The sequence below is a fragment of the Rhinatrema bivittatum genome, chromosome 1 (genome assembly GCF_901001135.1).
Source record: "Rhinatrema bivittatum chromosome 1, aRhiBiv1.1, whole genome shotgun sequence".
NCBI classification, from domain to species: Eukaryota; Metazoa; Chordata; class Amphibia; order Gymnophiona; family Rhinatrematidae; genus Rhinatrema; species Rhinatrema bivittatum.
This window is the reverse complement of record NC_042615.1, coordinates 809,199,869-809,220,061: the sequence shown is the minus strand read 5'-3', so window position 1 is coordinate 809,220,061 and position 20,193 is coordinate 809,199,869. Positions and strand designations below refer to the sequence as shown.

The 20,193-nt window shown below is 47.8% G+C and overlaps 1 protein-coding gene across 1 annotated transcript in view; it reads left to right on the top strand.

Annotated features, from left to right (window-relative positions):
- Nucleotides 1-20,193, top strand: part of C1H9orf24 (chromosome 1 C9orf24 homolog) — a 69,222-nt gene that overhangs the window by 25,184 nt on the left and 23,845 nt on the right. Inside the window, exon 4 of the mRNA XM_029586601.1 lies at nt 15,206-15,260. Coding sequence (XP_029442461.1) covers nt 15,206-15,260 — 55 coding nt within the window. The remainder of the gene's footprint in view (nt 1-15,205; nt 15,261-20,193) is intronic.

Below are 20,193 nucleotides of genomic sequence, written 5' to 3'. Positions count from 1 at the left end.
CGCAAGCTCAGCATCTCTTGTCCCTGCCAGTTCCCAGGGCATGGGACTATTTACAGGTTCTTGGTTCTATGGCATCTACTCTGTAGTTGGTCTCGAGGGCTTTCGCTCATATGAGGTCATTGCAAAGGGCTTTGCTCTCACATTGGGACCCCAAGTTGGAGGCTTTTCAAGTCCCCATACCCCTCCAGAAACTGGCCAGGTCCAGCCTAGCTTGGTGGCTGAGCCACGAACACTTGTCCCGGGGGTGGATCTGGAGGTCCCTCAGTGGACTATTGTGATGACAGATGCCAATCTTTCCGACTGGGGGGCAGTTTGCCAATCTCAGGCAGCGCAAGGCCAATGGATGCAGCAGAAAGCGCAATGGTCCATCAATCGTCTCGAAACCAGGGCGGTACGGTTGGCCTTGCAGCAGTTCTTGCCTCTAGTTCATCGTCGGTCAGTGAGAGTGCTCTCCAACAATGCAACGACTGTAGCATACATCAACCGGCAGGGAGGCACAAAGAGTTGTCCCGTAGCAGCAGAGGTGGATGAGCTCATGGCCTGGGAAGAAATTCATCTGTTCAAGATAGCGGCTTCGCACATTGCCGGAGTAGACAACGTACAGGCGGATTTTCTGAGCTGTCAGAAATTGGATCCCGGTGAATGGGAGCTGTCCGACGAGGTGTTCGCGTTGATATCTCATCGGTGGGGGATTCCCCGTTTGAACCTACCGGCGACTCAGGGGTATGCCAAGGTGCTGCGCTTCTTCAGTCGCAGAAGAGAGCACAGAGCGGAAGGGGTGGATGCTCTTGTCCTCCCATGGCCTCGCAACATTCTGCTCTATGCATTCCCTCCTTGGCCTCTGGTAGGCAAGGTCTTGAGAAGGATAGAAGCCCATCCGAGAGAGGTGGTTCACGGATCTCCTCAACCTTGCGGTGGATGGTCCGCTCCGTTTGGGTCATCTTCTGAATCTCCTGCAGCAGAGTCCAGTATTTTTCGACCAGGTGGATTGCTTTTGTCTAGCGGCTTGGCTTATGAGAGGCGGCAGTTGAGAAAGAAGGGATATCCGGATTCAGTAATTTCCACTCTTTTGCAAGCTTGCAAAACTTCCACCTCTCTTATATATGTCCGAGTCTGGAAGGTTTTTGACTCTTGGTGTAGCAGGTTGAATGTTTCCCCTAGGCGGGTGTCGATAGTCCACATTCTAGCCTTCTTGCAAGATGGTTTGGCGAAGGGTTTGGCTTTCAGTTCTCTATGGGTTCAAGAGGAGGCGTTAGGCTGTTTACGTGGGAAAGTGGATGGTGCGTCCATAGCGGCTCATCCGGACGTGGTTCATTTCCTTCGAGGTGCTAAGCATTTGAATCCACCAAGTCGAGCGGTTTGTCCATCCTGGAGTTTGAATTTGGTCCTTAGGACGTTATGTGAACCTCCTTTTGAACCGCTCAGGTGCGTCACTCTGAAGGACCTTATGCTCAAAACGGTGTTTTTGGTAGCTATCTGCTCGGCTCGGAGGGTTTCGGAAATTCAGGCTCTATCTTGTCGTGAGCCTTTTCTTAAGTTTTCCGATTGTGGCATTTCTCTTAGAACCGTGCTGTCCTTTCTGCCTAAGGTTGTATTGGCTTTTCACGTGAACCAGTCTGTTGAGTTGCTTGCGTTCCCGGATTTGGATCAGAATTCTCCACATGCTCATGAATTGAAGCGTTTGGATGTCAGGCGGGCGCTGATGTGTTACTTGGAGGTCACTAATGATTTTCGCCTGTCTGATCACTTTTTTGTCTTGTGGAGCCATCCCATAAAGCGTCCAAGGCTACTATTGCCCGATGGTTGATTCAGTGTACATATGTCACGGGTGAGCAGTTCCAGAGGGTCTTAAGGTTCACTCGCTCCGTTTTCAAGCAGCGTCCTGGGCTGAAAGTCAGTTGATTTCCCCTCAGGAGATCTGTAGGGCGGTGACCTGGAAATCTTTGCATACCTTTGCTCGGCATTACCATTTGGATGTTCGGGCTCCCGACTCAGAGAGCTTTGGCAGCGGTGTGCTTCGAGCGGGGCTTTCTAGGTCCCACCCCATGTAAGGCGGCTTGGGTACATCCCAGCAGTCTGGGCTGATCCGGGTACATACAGGGAAAGGAAAATTGGTTCTTACCTGCTAATTTTCGTTCCTGTAGTACCATGGATCAGCCCAGATGCCCGCCTGGTTTTTTGATTCCGCTCGAGAGTTTATCGATTTTTTTTCTGTCATACTATATAGCAGGATGAAGATTTCACAAATGCACTTATTTTGTACATAGTTGAGTCTCATAAATTTGCTTTGACCATTTAAATTTTGGGTTCCTGTTACCACTTTAATTCTGCTTTATTATCTTTTTTTTATTTTTATATATATATATATATATATATATATAACTTTTTAATTCCATACTGGGTCAGACCAAGGGTGCATCAAGCCCAGCATCCTGTTTCCAACAGTGGCCAATCCAGGCCATAAGAACCTGGCAAGTACCCCAAAACTAAGTCTATTCTATGTTACTGTTGCTAGTAATAGCGGTGGCTATTTTCTAGGTCAACTTAATTAATAGCAGGTAATGGACTTCTCCTTTGATATTGTTTATACTGAAGAGGCTGCAGGTGGCGCATCCTACTTACAGGGGCGCCCTTCAAGTTTTTCTCTGTCTCCATCTGCTGGAAGGGAGGCATAACCCAGCAGTCTGGGCTGATCCGTGGTACTACGGGAACAAAAATTAGCAGGTAAGAACCAATTTTCCTTTGTAAACCGCTCTGAATAATTTTTAATGAATGGGGCCGTATAAAAAAAAATACGTTTTTAAATTAAATTAATAAATAGGTAGCACAGACAGCTTGACACCCAAAGGGACCATCAGATCCACTCCATTGTACATTCCAGTGGTGAACCAGCGGTTTTAGTCCCTTTAGATGGGCAGATGCAAGATCTGTCTAGATTCCAAAAAAGGCATTACAGATTACGTGACAAGCACAGGGTGAAAAAGAGGAGACAATCACACACATAGCCATGTAGTGACACAAGAAAGCTAGAATCCACAGGGCAGAAAAGAAAGAAAAGGGCAGGGTTAACATTTATATAAAATCTTATATTCCACAACTTCTGAGAAAATTCTGTCCAGTGCAGATTAACGTAAGCAGTCATGAAAAGCACCTAAAATACAAATTAAAACAAAATATATATGGATATATAGTACAACACGTGTAGATGAACATTTACAGGCCGATTTAAGACCCACTTGCGCACGTCCATGTGCGCGCAGTTCCCGGTGAGGGCACATGGACGCGCCAGTTTTATAACATTCACGCATCACCGCGCACATGTTATAAAATACTAACCTGCACGCACACGCGCGCCGGATTTTGACATCCGGCGCGTATGTGTGGGCGGCCCGCGACTCGCACGCCCGTGGGGAGGATTTTAAAAAGCAACGTGCGGCGACGCGAGTAGGACTTCCCCAGTTCACTCCAGGAGTTGACTGGGGAGGAGCTTCCCTATACCCCTATCTAACCTTCCTACCTTTTTCGCTCTCTCCTACCCAACCTCTACCTGCCTATTAGACATTTTTTTATTTTGTACCTTACTGCTCTTTTGGGGCGGCAGTAGACTCCATGCGCCCGGCCGGCTGCCAGCACGCGCTTCCCCGGCACGGCGACTAATGGTGCCATCCCCGCCCAGACCACGCCCCCCGCCCCTCCCCTTTCTTTGCGCCTGGCACTTCGGCTTGTAACCCCCGTTTTTTTTTATGCGCACAGGCCTTTTAAAATCGGGCCATTGATGACTTATACTTAAATATATTATCCCATCGCCTCCTAACCTTATATTGACAGCCTTTCCTTCTCTGCTCTGTGAACTGATGTGCATTTTGCAAGGCCACTGTCATTGGCTCCTTTTGACCTCCCTTGTGGTCCGCTATTGAGGTATAAAACCACAGCCACCCTGTGGTTTTCCCCATGGTCTACTCTGACTGACCACGGTGAGGAAGTTACAGAACTGTAGGCTGCAAGGCCTTCCTCTCTTTCTCCATCTTGTCTGTCCAGGACAGCACCGTGACATGGAATGGGCCTCTCAGCAGCCACTCCTACCCACACCAGTAAGTACACCATTTTTCTCTTAATGTGTGCATGATATTTTGCAAAATGCTAATAGTCTGCAAATAATTGATCTGCTAGATCTTTATGTTTAAATCTCTTTTATTAATTTTTTAACAGACAAGAGTATACAAACCTTATCAAGCTCACTGATTGACCCTTCCTAGTGGCCGGTCATTATGACAGAATAATATCGCCTCATTAACAGGAGCCCAAACTCTCCCCTACTCACCTATTCTGAAACCACACTTTACAGGGAGATCCAACTCATTTGCCCATAACCTCCTAACCAAACTAGTTACTGATGCAGGTATAACTTGCTCTCAATAATCATTAAGGACTAAACTTCTAGACCTGTGGGGCAAAGTCTGTAATAAGAGATCCCAATTCTGTAAGAAGACTTTTTTTTCTTTCTGTGGAGATAAATGTTTTCCACATATTTCTCACAGACACGCATGTGGTGAAGCTGATTTCTCCATTGAGTCAATGTTGACGGGTCTTCCATTGACCAGCATTGCAGGATGACCGTTTTTTTGCCAACAGAAGGGCTTTATGTATCCAAAGTCTCAAACGTTTTTGCCCCAGGAGGTCTTTTTGAAAGCAAGCATTGTGTCGCTAGTGTGCTTGTTATGTAGTCGCATCGTAACTGTGGGGATACGCTAATTTTCTTTCTTTCCATGTATTTCAGGTCAAAATGAGTGTGGACAACATCTTCAAGTTGGTAGGAGGCACCAGTAGGAGGGTGGCTAGGGGGCTGCATGAGTGGCCAGGTAGACACACATGGTACATCCTTTTTTTTCCTTCAGTATTTTTCTTACATCCCTTCTTGACTGCTTTCATATCTGTACGTGGATATGTAGAGACAAAGAGGTAGAGATGTGCTCTCTAGAAGAAGGTAAGATATGATACAAACATTCAGATACCTGGAAAGTTTCAGTATGGCCCAGAAGGAAGGATTTTCTGTAGAATAAGAATCTCAGGGCCATGAGATCATCCTGTGATGGAAGAAAATACTTTGATCACTGAGAGGGTGGTGGACACCTAGAACAGAGTTTCAGCAGAGCTGATAGGAGCCAAAATAGTGGCAGAAGTCAAGCATGCTTTGGACAGACAAAAAGAAGGGGAGGAAGAAGACCACAGACCAAGAAAGACCTGTAAAAGCACAGTAGGCGAGCACTAATGGGCAGACAGAGTGGGCAATGTGGTCCTTATCTGTCAACATCTTATGTGTTTCTGTCATAACTACCAATCTCTTTTTCCTCAAAAAAATATAAGAACATAAGAAATTGCCATGCTGGTTCAGACAAAGGGTCCATCAAGCCCAGCATCCTGTTTCCAACAGTGGCCAAACCAGGCCACAAGAACCTGGCAATTACCGTAACCCAACAAGATCCACTGATACCAGTAACAGCAGTGGCCATTCCCTAAGTAAACTTGATTAATAGCCATTAATGGACTTCTCCTCCAAGGACTTATCCAAACCTTTTTTGAACCCAGCTACACTAACGGGCTGATACAGTAAAGTGTGCTCCAGTGGAGCACACTGTTAGCCCGCATTTGGCCGCGCGTTTTCTACGCGCTATTTTTACCCCTTATACAGTAAGGGGTAAAAGCGCGTCAAAAACACGAGGCCAACCCCCCCTTCCCCCCCCGAAACTAATAGCGCCCGCAACATGCAAATGCATGTTGATGGGCCTATTAGTTATTCCTGCTCAATTCTGAAAGTAAAATATGCAGCCAAGCTGCAAATTTTACTCTCAAAAATTAACTCCTGCCAAAGGCAGGCGTTACTTTCTGCCGGCAGTGGGGAAGTGTACAGAAAAGCCGAAAAAAACTGCTTTTCTGTACACCCTCCGACTTAATATCATAGTGATATTAAGTCGGAGGCCCCAAAAAAATAAATAAATAAATAAATTTAAAAATCTGCCCGCGGCCTGGGGGTTGGAAGATGGACGCTCAATTATGCCGGCGTCCATTTTCCGAACCTGTGGCTGTCAGCGGGTTCAAGAACAGACGCCAGTAAAATTGAGTGTCGGCTGTCAAACCCGCTGACAGCTGCCGCTTCTGTCAAAAAGGTGGCACTAGGGGCACACTAGTGTCCCGCTAGTGTCCCTAGTGCCTCCTTTTACCGCGGGCCCTCATTTACATAAATTTATTTACTGGATCGCACGCCTAGGAGAGTGGCCTGGGCGCGCGCGAAGTTTTCTGTATTGGCCCGTAACTGCACTAACCACATCCTCTGGCAACAAATTCCAGAGCTTAGTATCTAGTTTACTTTTGAACTGATGACAGCCATAACTTCCTCAGCTGGCAAATATTAGTAGGTATGACAGAAACACATAAGATGTTGACAGATAAGGACCACATCGCCCGCCCTGTCTGCCCATTAGCGCTCACCTATTTTGTAGCAGCTTCAGAAAAAAGCTGCTACCAATAAAACAAGGGGAGGGAAAATGACAAGAAGGAAGGGGCTGGATTAGGGAGCAAACTAGCTCTTCTCCGCTCTTTGCTGTATTCTGTCCAGTCCGGCCTCACCCCATCCTCTCCTATTCCCTGCATGCTGCTGCCTGGGAGGGGAGGGGCTAGAGCAGGAAGCAGAGGATTCTCAGATAATCAGCATATCTGAGTAACAGGCACACCTCAGTCCCCGTGGATGCCAGATAGAACTTTTACTGCACAGTTATCACATTCCATACCACGCTTCTTGCTCTGCTCTCATCCGATGGCGTTACAGGACCTGATCCAGCCGGTGTCCCATCTTGCAGCCGCTTGCAGACTAACGTTTCATGAAGGTTTAATATTCCTGTGCAGTACATAATTTTTCCTTCCTCACTTCATAGGGGGAAACAATGGAGGAACAGAAGAAATCCCCAGACCCCATCCACACACTCACTCCCAGGAAGCAGACGGGTGGTGATGTTTATTCCAAGGGCCCTCTCACTGTTGAGCCAGTGGATGAAGAGAAAAACATTGCATTATGCGTTCTCGTGTCGTGTGTTTTCTGTTTAGTTCTGAAAGAACCTAGAAATGAATCCACGAAGCATTATTGCGGTGTGATTGCTGGGAGTGTTCATGAGGGTTTCTGGCGAGGCGTGTTTGAAAGTAAGCCTTGCTGAGCTTGGGATGGATGTTACAGTGCCTTTCCTGGGATTGCTGTATTCTATCACAGTACTGTCAAGGTAAGGCGTGGTGGTTTGTGTTCGCTAAAATATGGAGGACGCACGTGTCCCCCAGATTCTCCAAGTACGTGAGACGTCTCTGCGCCATGTTGGATACTTTGTGCATGTCGGAGGTGTGTAGGGTGTGAATGCAACTGTGCGAGGTGTGACCGAAGAGAAAGAGAGATGTGAAGGGAAGGAAAACAATGTTTAGATTTTGATAGCGGAGGTGGCGTGCATGTGGCAACCGAGAGTTTGAAAAGGGAAGTGCCACAGTCCCCAGTGAGGAAAGTCCTTTAAAAGCAGCTTTTGCACAGAAAATGGTAGCCAGTCTTTAAAAATAAGGGGCAGACACTAAAATGTATTTTGAGGTGGCTAGGGAGCAATTTTCATTCAGCTGAATAGTGCAAAGTAGGCAGACATTTTTTATAGCTGCGTACCCACCTTTAGCCAGCTTTCAGAGAGAATCGACACCTGTAGTTCCTCTTTGAGAACTGGTTAAAGTCCTGCAGGTACAAAAGTACCCACCTATGCTGTCCTTGCATGGCTGGACTTCCAGGGGAGAGACTGCGGCCTACAGCTGTTGCTATGTGACTTGCATCAACTGGTCGGAATGTAACAGGCGGAGATAAAACAGCAGGGGGCCATCGTCATACTCACAAAAAAAAAAAAAACAACACACAGTTTATTAGGGTTTTTGTAGCCCAGGGGGTTGCATCAGCAACCTAAACTAACATAGGAATATCTAAAGACCTGATCTATTCTGTCTGCTCTTCTCTGACCACTGCTTATGAAAATCTTCTGTGGCTTAAGGGCGTTGCTCAGAGTCCCTCTTATAAAGTTTGTATGGAAAAAAAATGGATCCATTGTTTCATTTTTCCCTTTCCATTTCGATGCATTTTTTTTTTCATTTTGTTTTATTTTGTTTCATGGGTACAAGGGGGTACAAAACCTGTTCTTTACTAGTTTTTATTTATTTAAAACCTTTCTAAACCGTGCGTATCGCTACAGTTCATGGCAGCGTACACAGGTTAAGATGCATGAATTAAGGACCAATAAAAATAAAAGCATAAAAATACAGTACAACAGTGTAAAGGCCACACATTATATCATCATGCTGGATCTCTAGAGTCATTGAAAAGCAAATGTAAATAAATTTGTTTTTAATGCCTTCTTAAAGGATGCAAACATGGGTGCAACACAGAGTGCCTCTGCTAAGTCATTCCAGAGGAAAGGGCCATCGACTGAAAAAGCTCTCGCTCTCTCTGGTGACCTCCAGTCTTGCCAGTTCTTATTACATCCAGCAAATTCTTATTAGCCAAATGGAGTTGTCTTGAAGGTCTGTACAACAGAAGCATGGATGCCAGCTATGTAGACGAATTATAGTTTGTAAATGAGCGTACATATTTTTATAATGAATTCTCCATTTAATTGGTAACCAGTGTAGTCCGATCAGAATGGGAGTGATATGATCGGTGCGTTTAGCTCCTGTCAAGATCCTTGCTGCAGTGTTCTGGATTACTTGAAGAGGGCACGTGGCACAAGCTGGAACTCCAATAAATAGAGAATTACAATAGTCCAGGCAATTAATGATGAGGTACTTCAGAACTGTATGAAGTAGGCGACAGAGTCTCAACAGACCCAGAGCAAGAGGTCAGAAACAGTAGGAGCAGTGAAGGTGTTTGACCCGCCTCCCAGAGAAGGTGATTTCAGTGGGACAAGACTATTGAGCCCTCATTTCTCCTGTCCTGGGAAGGGGGCTGGGACCCAGGGTGGGAGTGCCCAAGCCTTGAGGGGGCTTATTCTGTCTTGGGGTCCAAGGTGGACCATTAAGCCTATTAAAGATTCCATAAGGGAGAGTTAGTGCCATACTCTTTGATTGCCTTGGAAGATACTTTTGAAGACTGAGAGTGGAGTTTCAAGCTGGAGTCAAGGGAAGACTGCTAGACTTAGAGGTCTACTAGAGAGCTGCTGCTAAGAGAGAGCATCAGCAAAGGCTCGTCGTTGTGTCTAAAGAAGAGCAGCCCGTGCCAGTCCACCAGATTCCAGAGTCTGCATTCATGCAGGAAACACTAAGAGAAGTGCCCAGGGAGGGTTCATTGGAAGAGTAAAGAAAGGAGGTAGTGATTCCCTTGTACAGGTCCTTGATGAAGCCTCACCTGGAGTACTGCTTTCAGTTGTGGAGACCGTATGTCAAAAAGGACAGAGAGAGGATAGAAGTGATCCAGAAAAAGGCAACCAAAAAGGGTTGGGGTCTGCGCTGGAAGAATTATGAGGAGAGGCTGAAAGATCTAAATATGTACACCCTGGAAAAGAAGAGGTGCAGGGGAGATATCATACAGACCTTCAGATACCTGATAGGTTTTAATGATGCATGAACTTCAAACCTTTTCCACTGGAAATGGAACTGTAGAACTAGGGGTCATGAAATAAAACACCAGGGGGATGACTTGGAACCAGCATTAGTGTTACGCCCGTCGGTCGCAGATGGCTGCGACTGCTGTTGCTCACCTCTTGCCTCACGGCTCTGACTCCACTAGGAAGACTTGTGGCCTCCGCCAGCTATCACCGGTCTGTCCGCCCCTGTTCCCGGGCCTACCTGGACGGCGTGGACGCTGCCGACCGCCATCTTGCCCTCAGAGCTCCTTAGGCGCGCGCGCGCTCCTGGGCCAGTCTTATCTACGTCAGGGCGGGAACCTCGGGGACGTCCCCCTCGGATGACGTCATTCATCATGGACTCTTAAGCCCTGTCTGCCTATGACTTGGCAACGAGTTCCCTCATTGCAGAATCCGCTTCGCTCACTACAGACTTCCTTTCCAGCTCCTGCTTCCTCGGCGTGAGAAGTCACGAGTACCCGCTCCTTGGGGGCCCCTTTCTTGCCTCTGGGTATCCCTCCTCAGAGGGCCTTGTGCCTAGGACCGCTGCCTGCCCCGCTCCCTGGGGCTTTCTCTGGAACCATCGCTACTTCCACTGTGAGTACTTCGCTCTACTGTATTCTCTCTACTGAGGAACTCTCATCAGTGTACCCCGCTCCACAGACCACTGCCATATCATCTCTACTGAGGAACCCTCATTGGTTTACCCCGCTCTGCGGACCATTACCGTATTCTCTCTACTGAGGAACACTGTGTACCCCGCTCTGCGGACCACTACCGTATCATCTCTACTTGATGAACCCTCATCGGTGTACCCCGCTCCGTGGACCACTACCATATCATCTCTACAGAGGGATCCTTTCTCTTGGGTATACCCCACCCCACAAACCCTGTGGCACTTCTGTGTCTCTTTCTTGCCTGCACTCCCCACTCCGCGGGCAGTGCCTCTCTCTCCAGTACCTGCTGCCCTGCACACCTAGCAGCTGAGACCTCACCTCCCGACGGTGAGGCTCATGGGGCTCCTCCCCGTGGGTGGTGCCATCTCTCACCTCGGCCCAGGGCCCACAAACTCACAAATTCTAACAATTAGGAAATATTTCTTCACGGAGAGGGTGGTGGATTCCTGGAACGCCTACCCGGAAGACGTGGTGAAGACAAAAACAGTCAAAGAATTCAAAGGGACATGGAATAAACATTGTGGAGCCCTAAAGACTAGAGTCTGGAAATGAAGAAAAGGGTGCATGGAGTATTCTGCACAGAGTGACAGTTACTACCCTTAACAGAAGGCATGAGGGATTATTACCCTCAATCAATAGCCTCGATGCTAGTAATGCAGCTGCGATAAACCAAAAAAACCAAATCTCCACGTGAAAGTGATATGCACACATTCAAACCAACTAAACCCTCCCAGGAACAATTGCAGCTCAAAAGACCTTAAAAAAAAGTCCTACATTACTCTAACAAAAACAGTTATAGGTGGAGGGTGGAAATTTCATATAAGGCAACCTCTGACTCAAGCAGAGTTCGGGTGCTGACTTTTAATCATCAGTTCCAGCTTACCCACCAGTATTTTAATCACAAAAACTTTTTTTTATATTTTTGAAAGATTATTTTTAAAACATTTTTCCATTTATCAAGAAAACTTAGCTTAACTAGCCATCGCCAATGAGTGACCTGACGTGGCTGCATTTCAAAGGTTTGTTTTTTTTCTCAGGGGTCAGCGCTGTCTATTCTGGCTGCATCAGGAAAATAAATGTCAAGCAGACGTTACTGGCAGGTTTTGTATCCGCTTTGAAGTGCGGACAAGCAAAATATAAATCAGATAAATAAATAAACAATGGCCATCGAAGACTACCTCATGTTCAGGAAACACTGCAAGATATGACTAGTCGGGACCACTCTTAGTTCTCACCAAGCAGCCCTGATCAGCCTAAAGATCTCCACTCAGAACTTTCCCTGAAATACTCCTATCTCAGTCCCTCAGAATAAACTGAAATCACCCACAATGACCCCTTCCAAAACCCCCCCACACCCACAATGACCCGTTCCAAAAACCTATTTGTTTCCTCACTGTTTCCTAATTACTTTGTCACCTGCATTTCTTTTCCTGAATTGATCCATGGTACGTGTGTCCCAGATTCTCTGTCTTAAATTACCCTGATCTATGTCTCACATTACCACTGTTATTGTATTGATCTGCGCTGCTATCTGCACTACCATTACTGTTTTGTTTACCTCTAACGCTGTCACCACCGCTATTGTATTGACTCAGACTAATCCATACAGTTTGCCGTCCTGAGCACCGAGTCGATGCTGCAGTATATAAAAACTATAAATAAAATACTCCATCTTCTAGCCAGTGGCTAGCAGGCCTAGTATCCTGGCTTCTTTGTTTAAAAATAAAGGGACAAACTAGGGGTGCTAGAGAGATTCAAATAGATTAGCAAAAAAGGCATTAAGATATACAAGAAAATGCCAATAACTTCTGGAGGGAGGGAAGATACATAAAGCAATTTACTAGGCCAACTATAGACAAAGCCAAATAAAGAAGACAGAGTACCGGAAATAAAAGGCGATGATGCAGGGAGAGCGGTTATCAACACTGGAGACCCAGTGCATGCAGATCTCTCTCGTGCAGATGTATTACAGATAGGCTGTGCCTCCAGGCGAGGTCTAGAAACCACCAGCACGGATGGGCCTTCCTGGCCAGCTAGGGGTGGGGAGGAGGGAGACTGGCCTGGAGAGGCATTCTCTTTTCGTCCCTGGGGGAGAAAAGGGGAGGGGAAGAGTGTGGGCAAGGGAGTGCGGTGCCATCAATTTTATGGGGGAGCGGGGAGCACAACAAACTGGCCTGAGGCCATCCCCATTCGTGTAGCAGCCTCAGTGGAGCGGGAAGAAATGTGCTTAGCAGGTTGACAGGGCAGGTGCCATTCTTCTCCCGAAGCTAAAGTGAAAATTGGTACACATGACAGTATATATTTGTGTTGTTTTAGGGCGTTCTTTAGGGTTACCAGATCGATCCAGGCTTGCTCAGTCCTGATTCCGCCCCATTGCATGCAGGGATTTGGAGTTCCAGGACCTCTAAGGAAAGCAAGTCTATAATTTGTCGATTTCATGGGTCTTGCTGTTACTGGCTCAGCTTGTCCCTACTAAACCAGAGCCACCTGTCGACTCAGTAAAGAGATGCACCTCACCTCTCTACTACCTTGTGCATTCCAAACAAAAGTAACTGGCTAATAATTTCTAAATAATTCAGCTGGCAGGTAGAGTAATCAAACTCATTGGGATTTCCCTTCTTTTTTGTTCTGATATATATTTAATATCTCACGAGATGGTTGTTTTTAAGGCCCCTTCAACTACTTTGAATCTAATGAGATGCCTCAACTGAGCCCCATATAGGCATCACACCAATACCTATAAATTATAAATACAAAAAGGACAGCTGAACAGCAGATATTCATTAGAGCCCCACCTGGCATCACACTAATTCATGTAATTCATGAATACAGCACAGACAACTGAAAAGTGGAGCTTTGTCAGAGCCCCAGGCAACCATCATACTAATATAGGGCTCCAAGTCAGCATGGCGAAGCCAGCTCTGTGATGGACTTTGACCATGCTTTGAGTAGATATGAGGAGAATAGAGTGGAAGAGGCCCAAGGGAAGAGTTGGTGTTGGGTTGCATTTGGGAAATTTATGGGCACTTCTACCAAACGAGAATGAATCTCAACTGGGCAGACTGGATGGGCCATTTTGATGTTTATTTACCGTCATTCACACTGTTACAATATTACGCTGATATAACTAAAGCATGAATACAGCACGGACAGCTGAAGACCGGATCTTCACCAGAACTCCACCCAGGCATCATGCCAGTACGTGTAAAGCATGAATATAACCCATTGTTATGAATGAAAATGGTTGATCTTTTGGCTTTCTGTTAAGCAGGCTCCAGTTTTTGGTGGCTCTCTCTTGCTCTCACACACACAGATGCTTTTTTGAGCTTGCTGCCTGAAGGCATGGCTTGCAACATGTATGGTTAGAGGATCCAGCTCCCTGTGGAACACTTGTGATCTCTGAGGAGCAAAATGCCAGAAAATCTGGGTGGATCCTTTCTTTTTTTAAAGCTTCATGTGAGCCATTGTTTATATGTATCATTGTGATGCCTGCACTACCTGTGCTGCATTAATGAAGATCCATTCTTCACTGGCTGTGTTGTTTTTGCGAGCTGCCTCACCCTTTCTTCCATAGATCTTACAGCATGTCATGTCATGGAGGGTAGGCCTCGAGCATTCTTTCAGTCATTCATCTTGTTGCACTCTGTGATCCTGTGTGCTTCGAATGAAGAACGGCACTTTCTACTCAAGTCCAGCCGTCTTGTTTATTTCCTTCATGCATACAGACATGACACGCATCTCACCAGCAAGAGGCAGATGATTTCATAGACTGTCATGTCCTGGACTGCCAGTGCACCATCCAGTGGAAAATTAACTTCCTGAGAATCGAGAGCAGAGTGTCTGGGTTTGAAGGTGCTAGGTACTGAAGTTAATTTTCCACTGGATGGTGCACTGGCAGTCCAGGACATGACAGTCTATGAAATCATCTGCCTCTTGCTGGTGAGATGCATGTCATGTCTGTATGCATGAAGGAAATAAACAAGATGGCTGGACTTGAGTAGGAAGTGCCATTCTTCATTCGAAGCACACAGGGTCACGGAGTGCAACAAGATGAATGACTGAAAGAATGCTCGAGGCCTACCCTCCATGACATGACATGCTGCAAGATCTATGGAAGACAGGGTGAGGCAGCTCGCAAAAACAACAGAGCCAGCTGAAGAATGGATCTTCATTAATGCAGCACAGGTAGTGCAGGCATCACAATGATACATATACACAATGGATCCAGCATGGACAGCTAAAGAGTGGGGCTTTGTCATGGCCCCGTGCAACTGTCACATAGGGCAGGGGATGCTTATACCTCCTGTGTATGCAAATATTTCTTATGCATATTCAAAAGGGGTAACCTGAAAACCCGACTGTCTGGGGGGGGGGACCCGTAGGACTGGTTTGAGCACCCCTGGACTAGAAGAAGGAGGTTTTGGGTTGTTGTTTTGTTTGTTTGTTTTTAAATAGAGACCATGGCCTTAATAGAAGATAAATACCTTTAAATCCATGAACACATAGAAGTAAAAATCAACAAAGAAAATAGGCTTGGACAATGAAGTTAGGAGACCTAAGAATAAAAGTATAAGTGCCAGATAAGGAATGAGCAAGAGGATACTTTGCTGCTTCCGGCTGAGGCTTGGTTCTCACTGTTAAAGGAGTGCAGGTATTTGGTCCTGGGGTGGGTTTGCTTACTTGAGAGCATGGAGTAGCTGCTGCTTCGGGAGAGCCTCCTCACCAGATCGCTCCAGGGCTCCTTGACCTGTGCCTGCTTAGAAACTCCTGCCGCTCTTCATCCGAGTCTTCTTCTGGAAGAACATCGGTAGGAGAACCCGGCACCCTAGATGCACGCACGCGCGCACACAACACACACAGACAGCCGGCAGACGTCAACTAAGGCTGTGTCCTCTTTATCAACAGGAAACAAGCCATGCGAGGAAACTCCTGAAAGATCCAGGCAGGCTGACCTGTTACGGTAATTTGATTTAAGTCTTTTACTAGATATGTGCGAAACTAGATGGGCTCTGGAACCATAATCTCAAGATGTGCATTCTCTCTGATCAGGCATGGGCATGAACTAAGCGCCAGGAAGTAGTAAATGCATTTTGGCATGATCTTTAGAGCATTCCGCCCTGCTATGATATTGAAAGGCGGTGAGGCAGCAGACACTCCCTGATCAATCAGATGTGGCCTGGCATCGCAGGCTCAGCCCTTGCCCTGGCCCCTGCTGGTCCACGATATCAAGGAGAAACTCATCCCTAGCCCAGGACTGGCTCTAGGCTTTTACCAATCTTGTAGGCAAGAGGCCATAAGCAATGGGTCGAGGAGAGGGACAGCCGCTCAGGCATAAAACTCTCGCCTTAGGGCCGTAAAAATTGACTGAAAAATGTGGGCTGGCAGTGGATGAAAACTCAGGAGGAATGCTGCCCTCCTTCTACCATTTGGGCCCGGGTGGAGGTGGAGAAATAGGAGCGGGAGAGAGCGAACACCGAGGGCCACGGCCAAAGAAGAATGGAGTAGGGAAGAAGAAAGGGGGTGTAAGCAGGTTTAGGGGTGCAGGGATCTGTCTGCTACAAGCCACTGCCAGCAGCCCTCCCACCTTGCTTGCAATCCTAAGTCAGAGAAAAGGCAACATGTATTCTCCTCAGAAATAGACTTTTATTTATCAGATTGGGCAGGACACAGCATTTAGAAAATAACAATTCCTATCTCTAACATCCTGGCCACTAAACACCAGTTTTCCCTAAAGAAAGTTCTGTGTCATGGGTGGTTTCACACGTGCCATAAACCTTAGCCTGCTTAATATGTTAATACTTAGGGCTAACTTACTCACCCTGGGTCCAGACTTCAGGCGATACCTCTGTTCACCTCTGAAGCAGGCTCCGTCTGGAGAGCTGGAGAATTTGGGCAGGGGAGAAGCTTGCTTCCTGGGCATGGTGCTGGCAGAGCGGTCAGGCTGTGGAGGAAAGAGACTTGCTTCTGGCTCTGGTGCTTGCTGGCTGTCTGGGCTTGGCCTCACCCTTCACCGTCTATGACTCCGTGTCACTCCCCGGGGTCTCCTCTCTCTCCAATCACCTGGCCACACTTAGTCTTCTCCCTTCTCGATAGCTGGTTTGCCTCTGGCCCCCCTTTCGCTTCCAGGGACAGCTCAGCACAGGTTCTCGCTCTCTGGCTTTTCTCCCCGGATTTGCGTTCAGGGTTTCTGTCTCTTCTTCCTCCGGGGGGTCCGTTGCTTGTCTCCCTGCTCCCTTTTGGTTTCAGGGTTGCTGTCCCAGGGGATTCCTTCTTTTTTCCTTTCTTTCAGGGCTCTCCCAGGGAGTCCGTTCTTCCTTTCCCCCCCCTCATCTTATACTTCCCAGCTGATAAATATGCATAAGCTCATGCATAACCTTGTGGGTGGAGGGTCTTTTGCCGCATTGCAGGTCCTTTTCCCCCTCCCCTTTCCTTTGGGGGGAGAACTGCCACATCTGTATGCCCAGCTGTGTGTCAGAATGTTTTTTCTCCGTCTCAGGCTGCCCCCCCCCCCCCCCCCCACCAAGAGTAAGGTCTTTCTGACCTGACACTTGCTTAGGATCTTAAGTCATTGCCTCTCTGTCTGCTTTATATTTGCACAGGAACTGACAAAACAGGCACAGTTGATAAGGTATCCCTCGGTGTATCAGGACAGGGCCTCTTCATTTTCCACAGCAACAAGGTGTTAAAGTTCACCTGGGCAAACCTTCCTTCTCTTGCTGTGACAGTGCCTTTTTGGGGCCCTGTCAGAATTTGGCCCGTGCATGGCGGTTATGGTTCATAATTGGTGCATCAGTGGTAAACAGGAGATCTCGCCCTACGGGGAGGGGGGGTGGGGAGCACAAAAACACTCACCTGCGCCGTGCACTGAAATGCCTGTTCACTGCTCTGCGTAGGCAAAACTGGATTTTATCGCCCCTGACTTTTCCGCTGCCTCTCAGTGGAAGTTCCTGCCTTCTGGACCCTGGCCCTGGCTCTCCCTTTGTCCCTTATTTCTCTCTTTACGCATCTCACACTCCCCCTGATCTAGCGCCTTGTTTCTACCTGCTAACCCGCCTCCGCCCCTTGGGGGGTCTTCCTGTCCCTGTCATTTTCTCTTGCGCTGCCGACCCCTGGATGTGAAGCAGGACTTTACTCCACAGCCAGGGATCCTCTGAGCTCATCTCGGGCTTCCTTGAATTCTCTGTTTCCACTGAAGGGAGGGAGGGGGGGGGGAGGGACGTGTCCGTGCGTCCACCATCCCTTTTCTGTTGAAGAAACGTTTTCGGCTGTTGCTTCCGAGTCTCCCCTCTTGGAACCTCAAAACAGTGACCTCATGTGCTAGAGAATTCTTTTCTCGGAAAAAGGAGAACTTCTCGTGCGTTTCTGTCGTTGAGGTATTTGAATGTCTCTACCATATCCTGTCTGTCTCTCCTCTAGGGTAGACATAGTGAGGTCCTTAAGGCAGGGCTTCCCAAACCTGATCCCGGGGACCCCACGGCCAGTCGGGTTTTTCAGGACACCCACAATGAATATGCATGAGATACATTTGCATATCCTGAGTCCCCATGGTGTGCAAATGTATCTCATGCATATTCATTGTGGGTGTCCTGAAATCCCGACTGGCCGTGGGGTCCCCGGGATCAGGTTTGGGAAGCCCTGCCTCAAGTGGTCATGCCTAGAATGTTAAAAAAAACCAAAAAACTTTAATTTTAAAAATAAATAAGTAACCTAAACTCCCCAAAGTCACGTAATGAAAAGAATTTTTTTTTGTTTGCTTTGGCTTCCCATCTCATCCCAGGTCAACCAAACAGGCTGATCCAGTCCTGGTTTCACCTCTCTCCCCTTCCCCCCAACCCCCTCATTGCATGCATGGAGCTGGTATTTCTGCATTTCTTAGGAAACTCAATGACTAAATCAGAAGTGTGAGTCTATGCATGGGATGGGGGAGAGAAAACCATGACTGGATTAGCCTGTTTGGTTGACCAGGGTGGGGGCGGGAACGCGGCACTCCTGTCTCTCACCCGCTTGTCTCTCATTACCCCCCCCTACTGGCTGGCCCTGGTCTGTCACCGTCGCACCTGCTCCTGGCCCGAATCTGTGGCTGCCAGTCTCCCTCTTTCTCTCCTCAGGGCTCTGCTCAGCCTTCTTAAACTGTAAGCTCTTTGGGGGCTCAAACTTATCGTCGGGGAATGCTGACCACCTTCGTAAAACGTTATGTGCCTGTCCAGTCGCGCCATACAAGCGATAGTTATTAAGTCTCGCCCTCGCTCCCCTCACCCTCTGCTGCTTTTCGAGGGACCATGAGCAAATCAAGCAGGTGGACAGAAAAGGTTCTGGTACTCATTACTAGAGATGTGTTTCCGGTAAAAAGTTTCGTGTCGAGCTTCGTTTCTGGGGGCCCCCCCCCCCCCCCATGGGAGTTTCGTTTTTCCCGCGGTTCGGGGTTTTTTTTTTTTGGGGTGGGGGCCCTGATTTTCGGGTTAGTGCGCGCTATCGGGGGTTAGCACACACTAACTCCCATTAGCGCGCACTAACTCCAAAATGAATTTTTTTCCGAAATTTCGGAAAAAATTCAATCGTTTTTCTGTTCTCCCGAACCATTCCGAATTAGGCAATTTCGTTGACATTGCCTAATTCGGAAAAAACGCTTGCACATCCCTACTCATTACTAACAAGTACCCCCTGAAAAGAGGCCCTGGATTGTAAGCTCTTTTGCACAGGGACCCTCTTCCCCTACCCACTGTCCAGCACCTCGCCTGTTCTCTCGCCCAACGCTCTGTCCGCATTGTCCAGTATCTCCCTCCTCTCGTCTCCTTCATTCCCATCCAAAACCGACTGATCCTTAATACGTCCTAGTTCTAAAAGTCCTCCTACTCGTGGTGATTCCCAAGTCAGCAGAGTGCTCCCTCAGTCCCTCCCTCGACAGCTCCGTCTCGGCACAGGCTCTTCCGGCGGCAAGCGGCCCTGCAGATCCCAGCTCCCGTGTGTGACAGCGGCTCTCCCTTCCCCACACAATCACCTGCGTGCCAGGCCCCACATGGGAACTTTGCAGATGTGGCCAACCTGATAGTCAGTGTGCAGAGGGGGAAGGCGGCTCTCTCGTGCACATGGTCTCTCTCTTTACCCTCTCCCTCCAGCACGCTTACCCCATCTTCCCTGACCCCAGAGCTCCTCCCCTTTGCTGGGCATCTCACTCCGAAGAGAACAGCTCTCTGCGCTCCTGCTCCGGCCCCTCCCCTCCCAATCAGCATGGAGGGAATGGGAGGGGAGGGGCCTAAGACTGAGCCTGGAGCAGACAAATTCAGAAAACTTTATTGCCCTAAGAATTGTTACATGTCGCCAAAATGATGCATAAAGTGTTTAAAGAAAAAATGTACAAAATAGTAATAGTATTATAAGGAGGTCAAGGATAATTTCCAGGTTGGTCCATGTTGTTTCTGGTCAAGTCAATTTTCTGGCCTGGTGGCAGGATCCATACAACATATTTTGCTGCTGTAGCCATAGCTGGGAACTTCGGATTTCCACTCACCCTGGGGTTGTGGCAGGTTAGCAGAGAGGGGGGGTTGGGGGGAATCGGCAGCGGCAGTATGCGCAGTCTTCCTCTCTCTCACACACGTTCAGTCTCATACTCTTTTTCACGCACGCGCACACACACACACACACACACGCTCATTCTCTGTCAGGGCATATACACACACACACACACACACGCTCATTCTCTGTCAGGGCATATACACACACATACACACACACACACACACACACACACATGCTCATTCTCTGTCAGGGCATATACACACACACACACACACACACACACGCTCATTCTCTGTCAGGGCATATACACACACATACACACACACACACACACACACATGCTCATTCTCTGTCAGGGCATATACACACACACACAC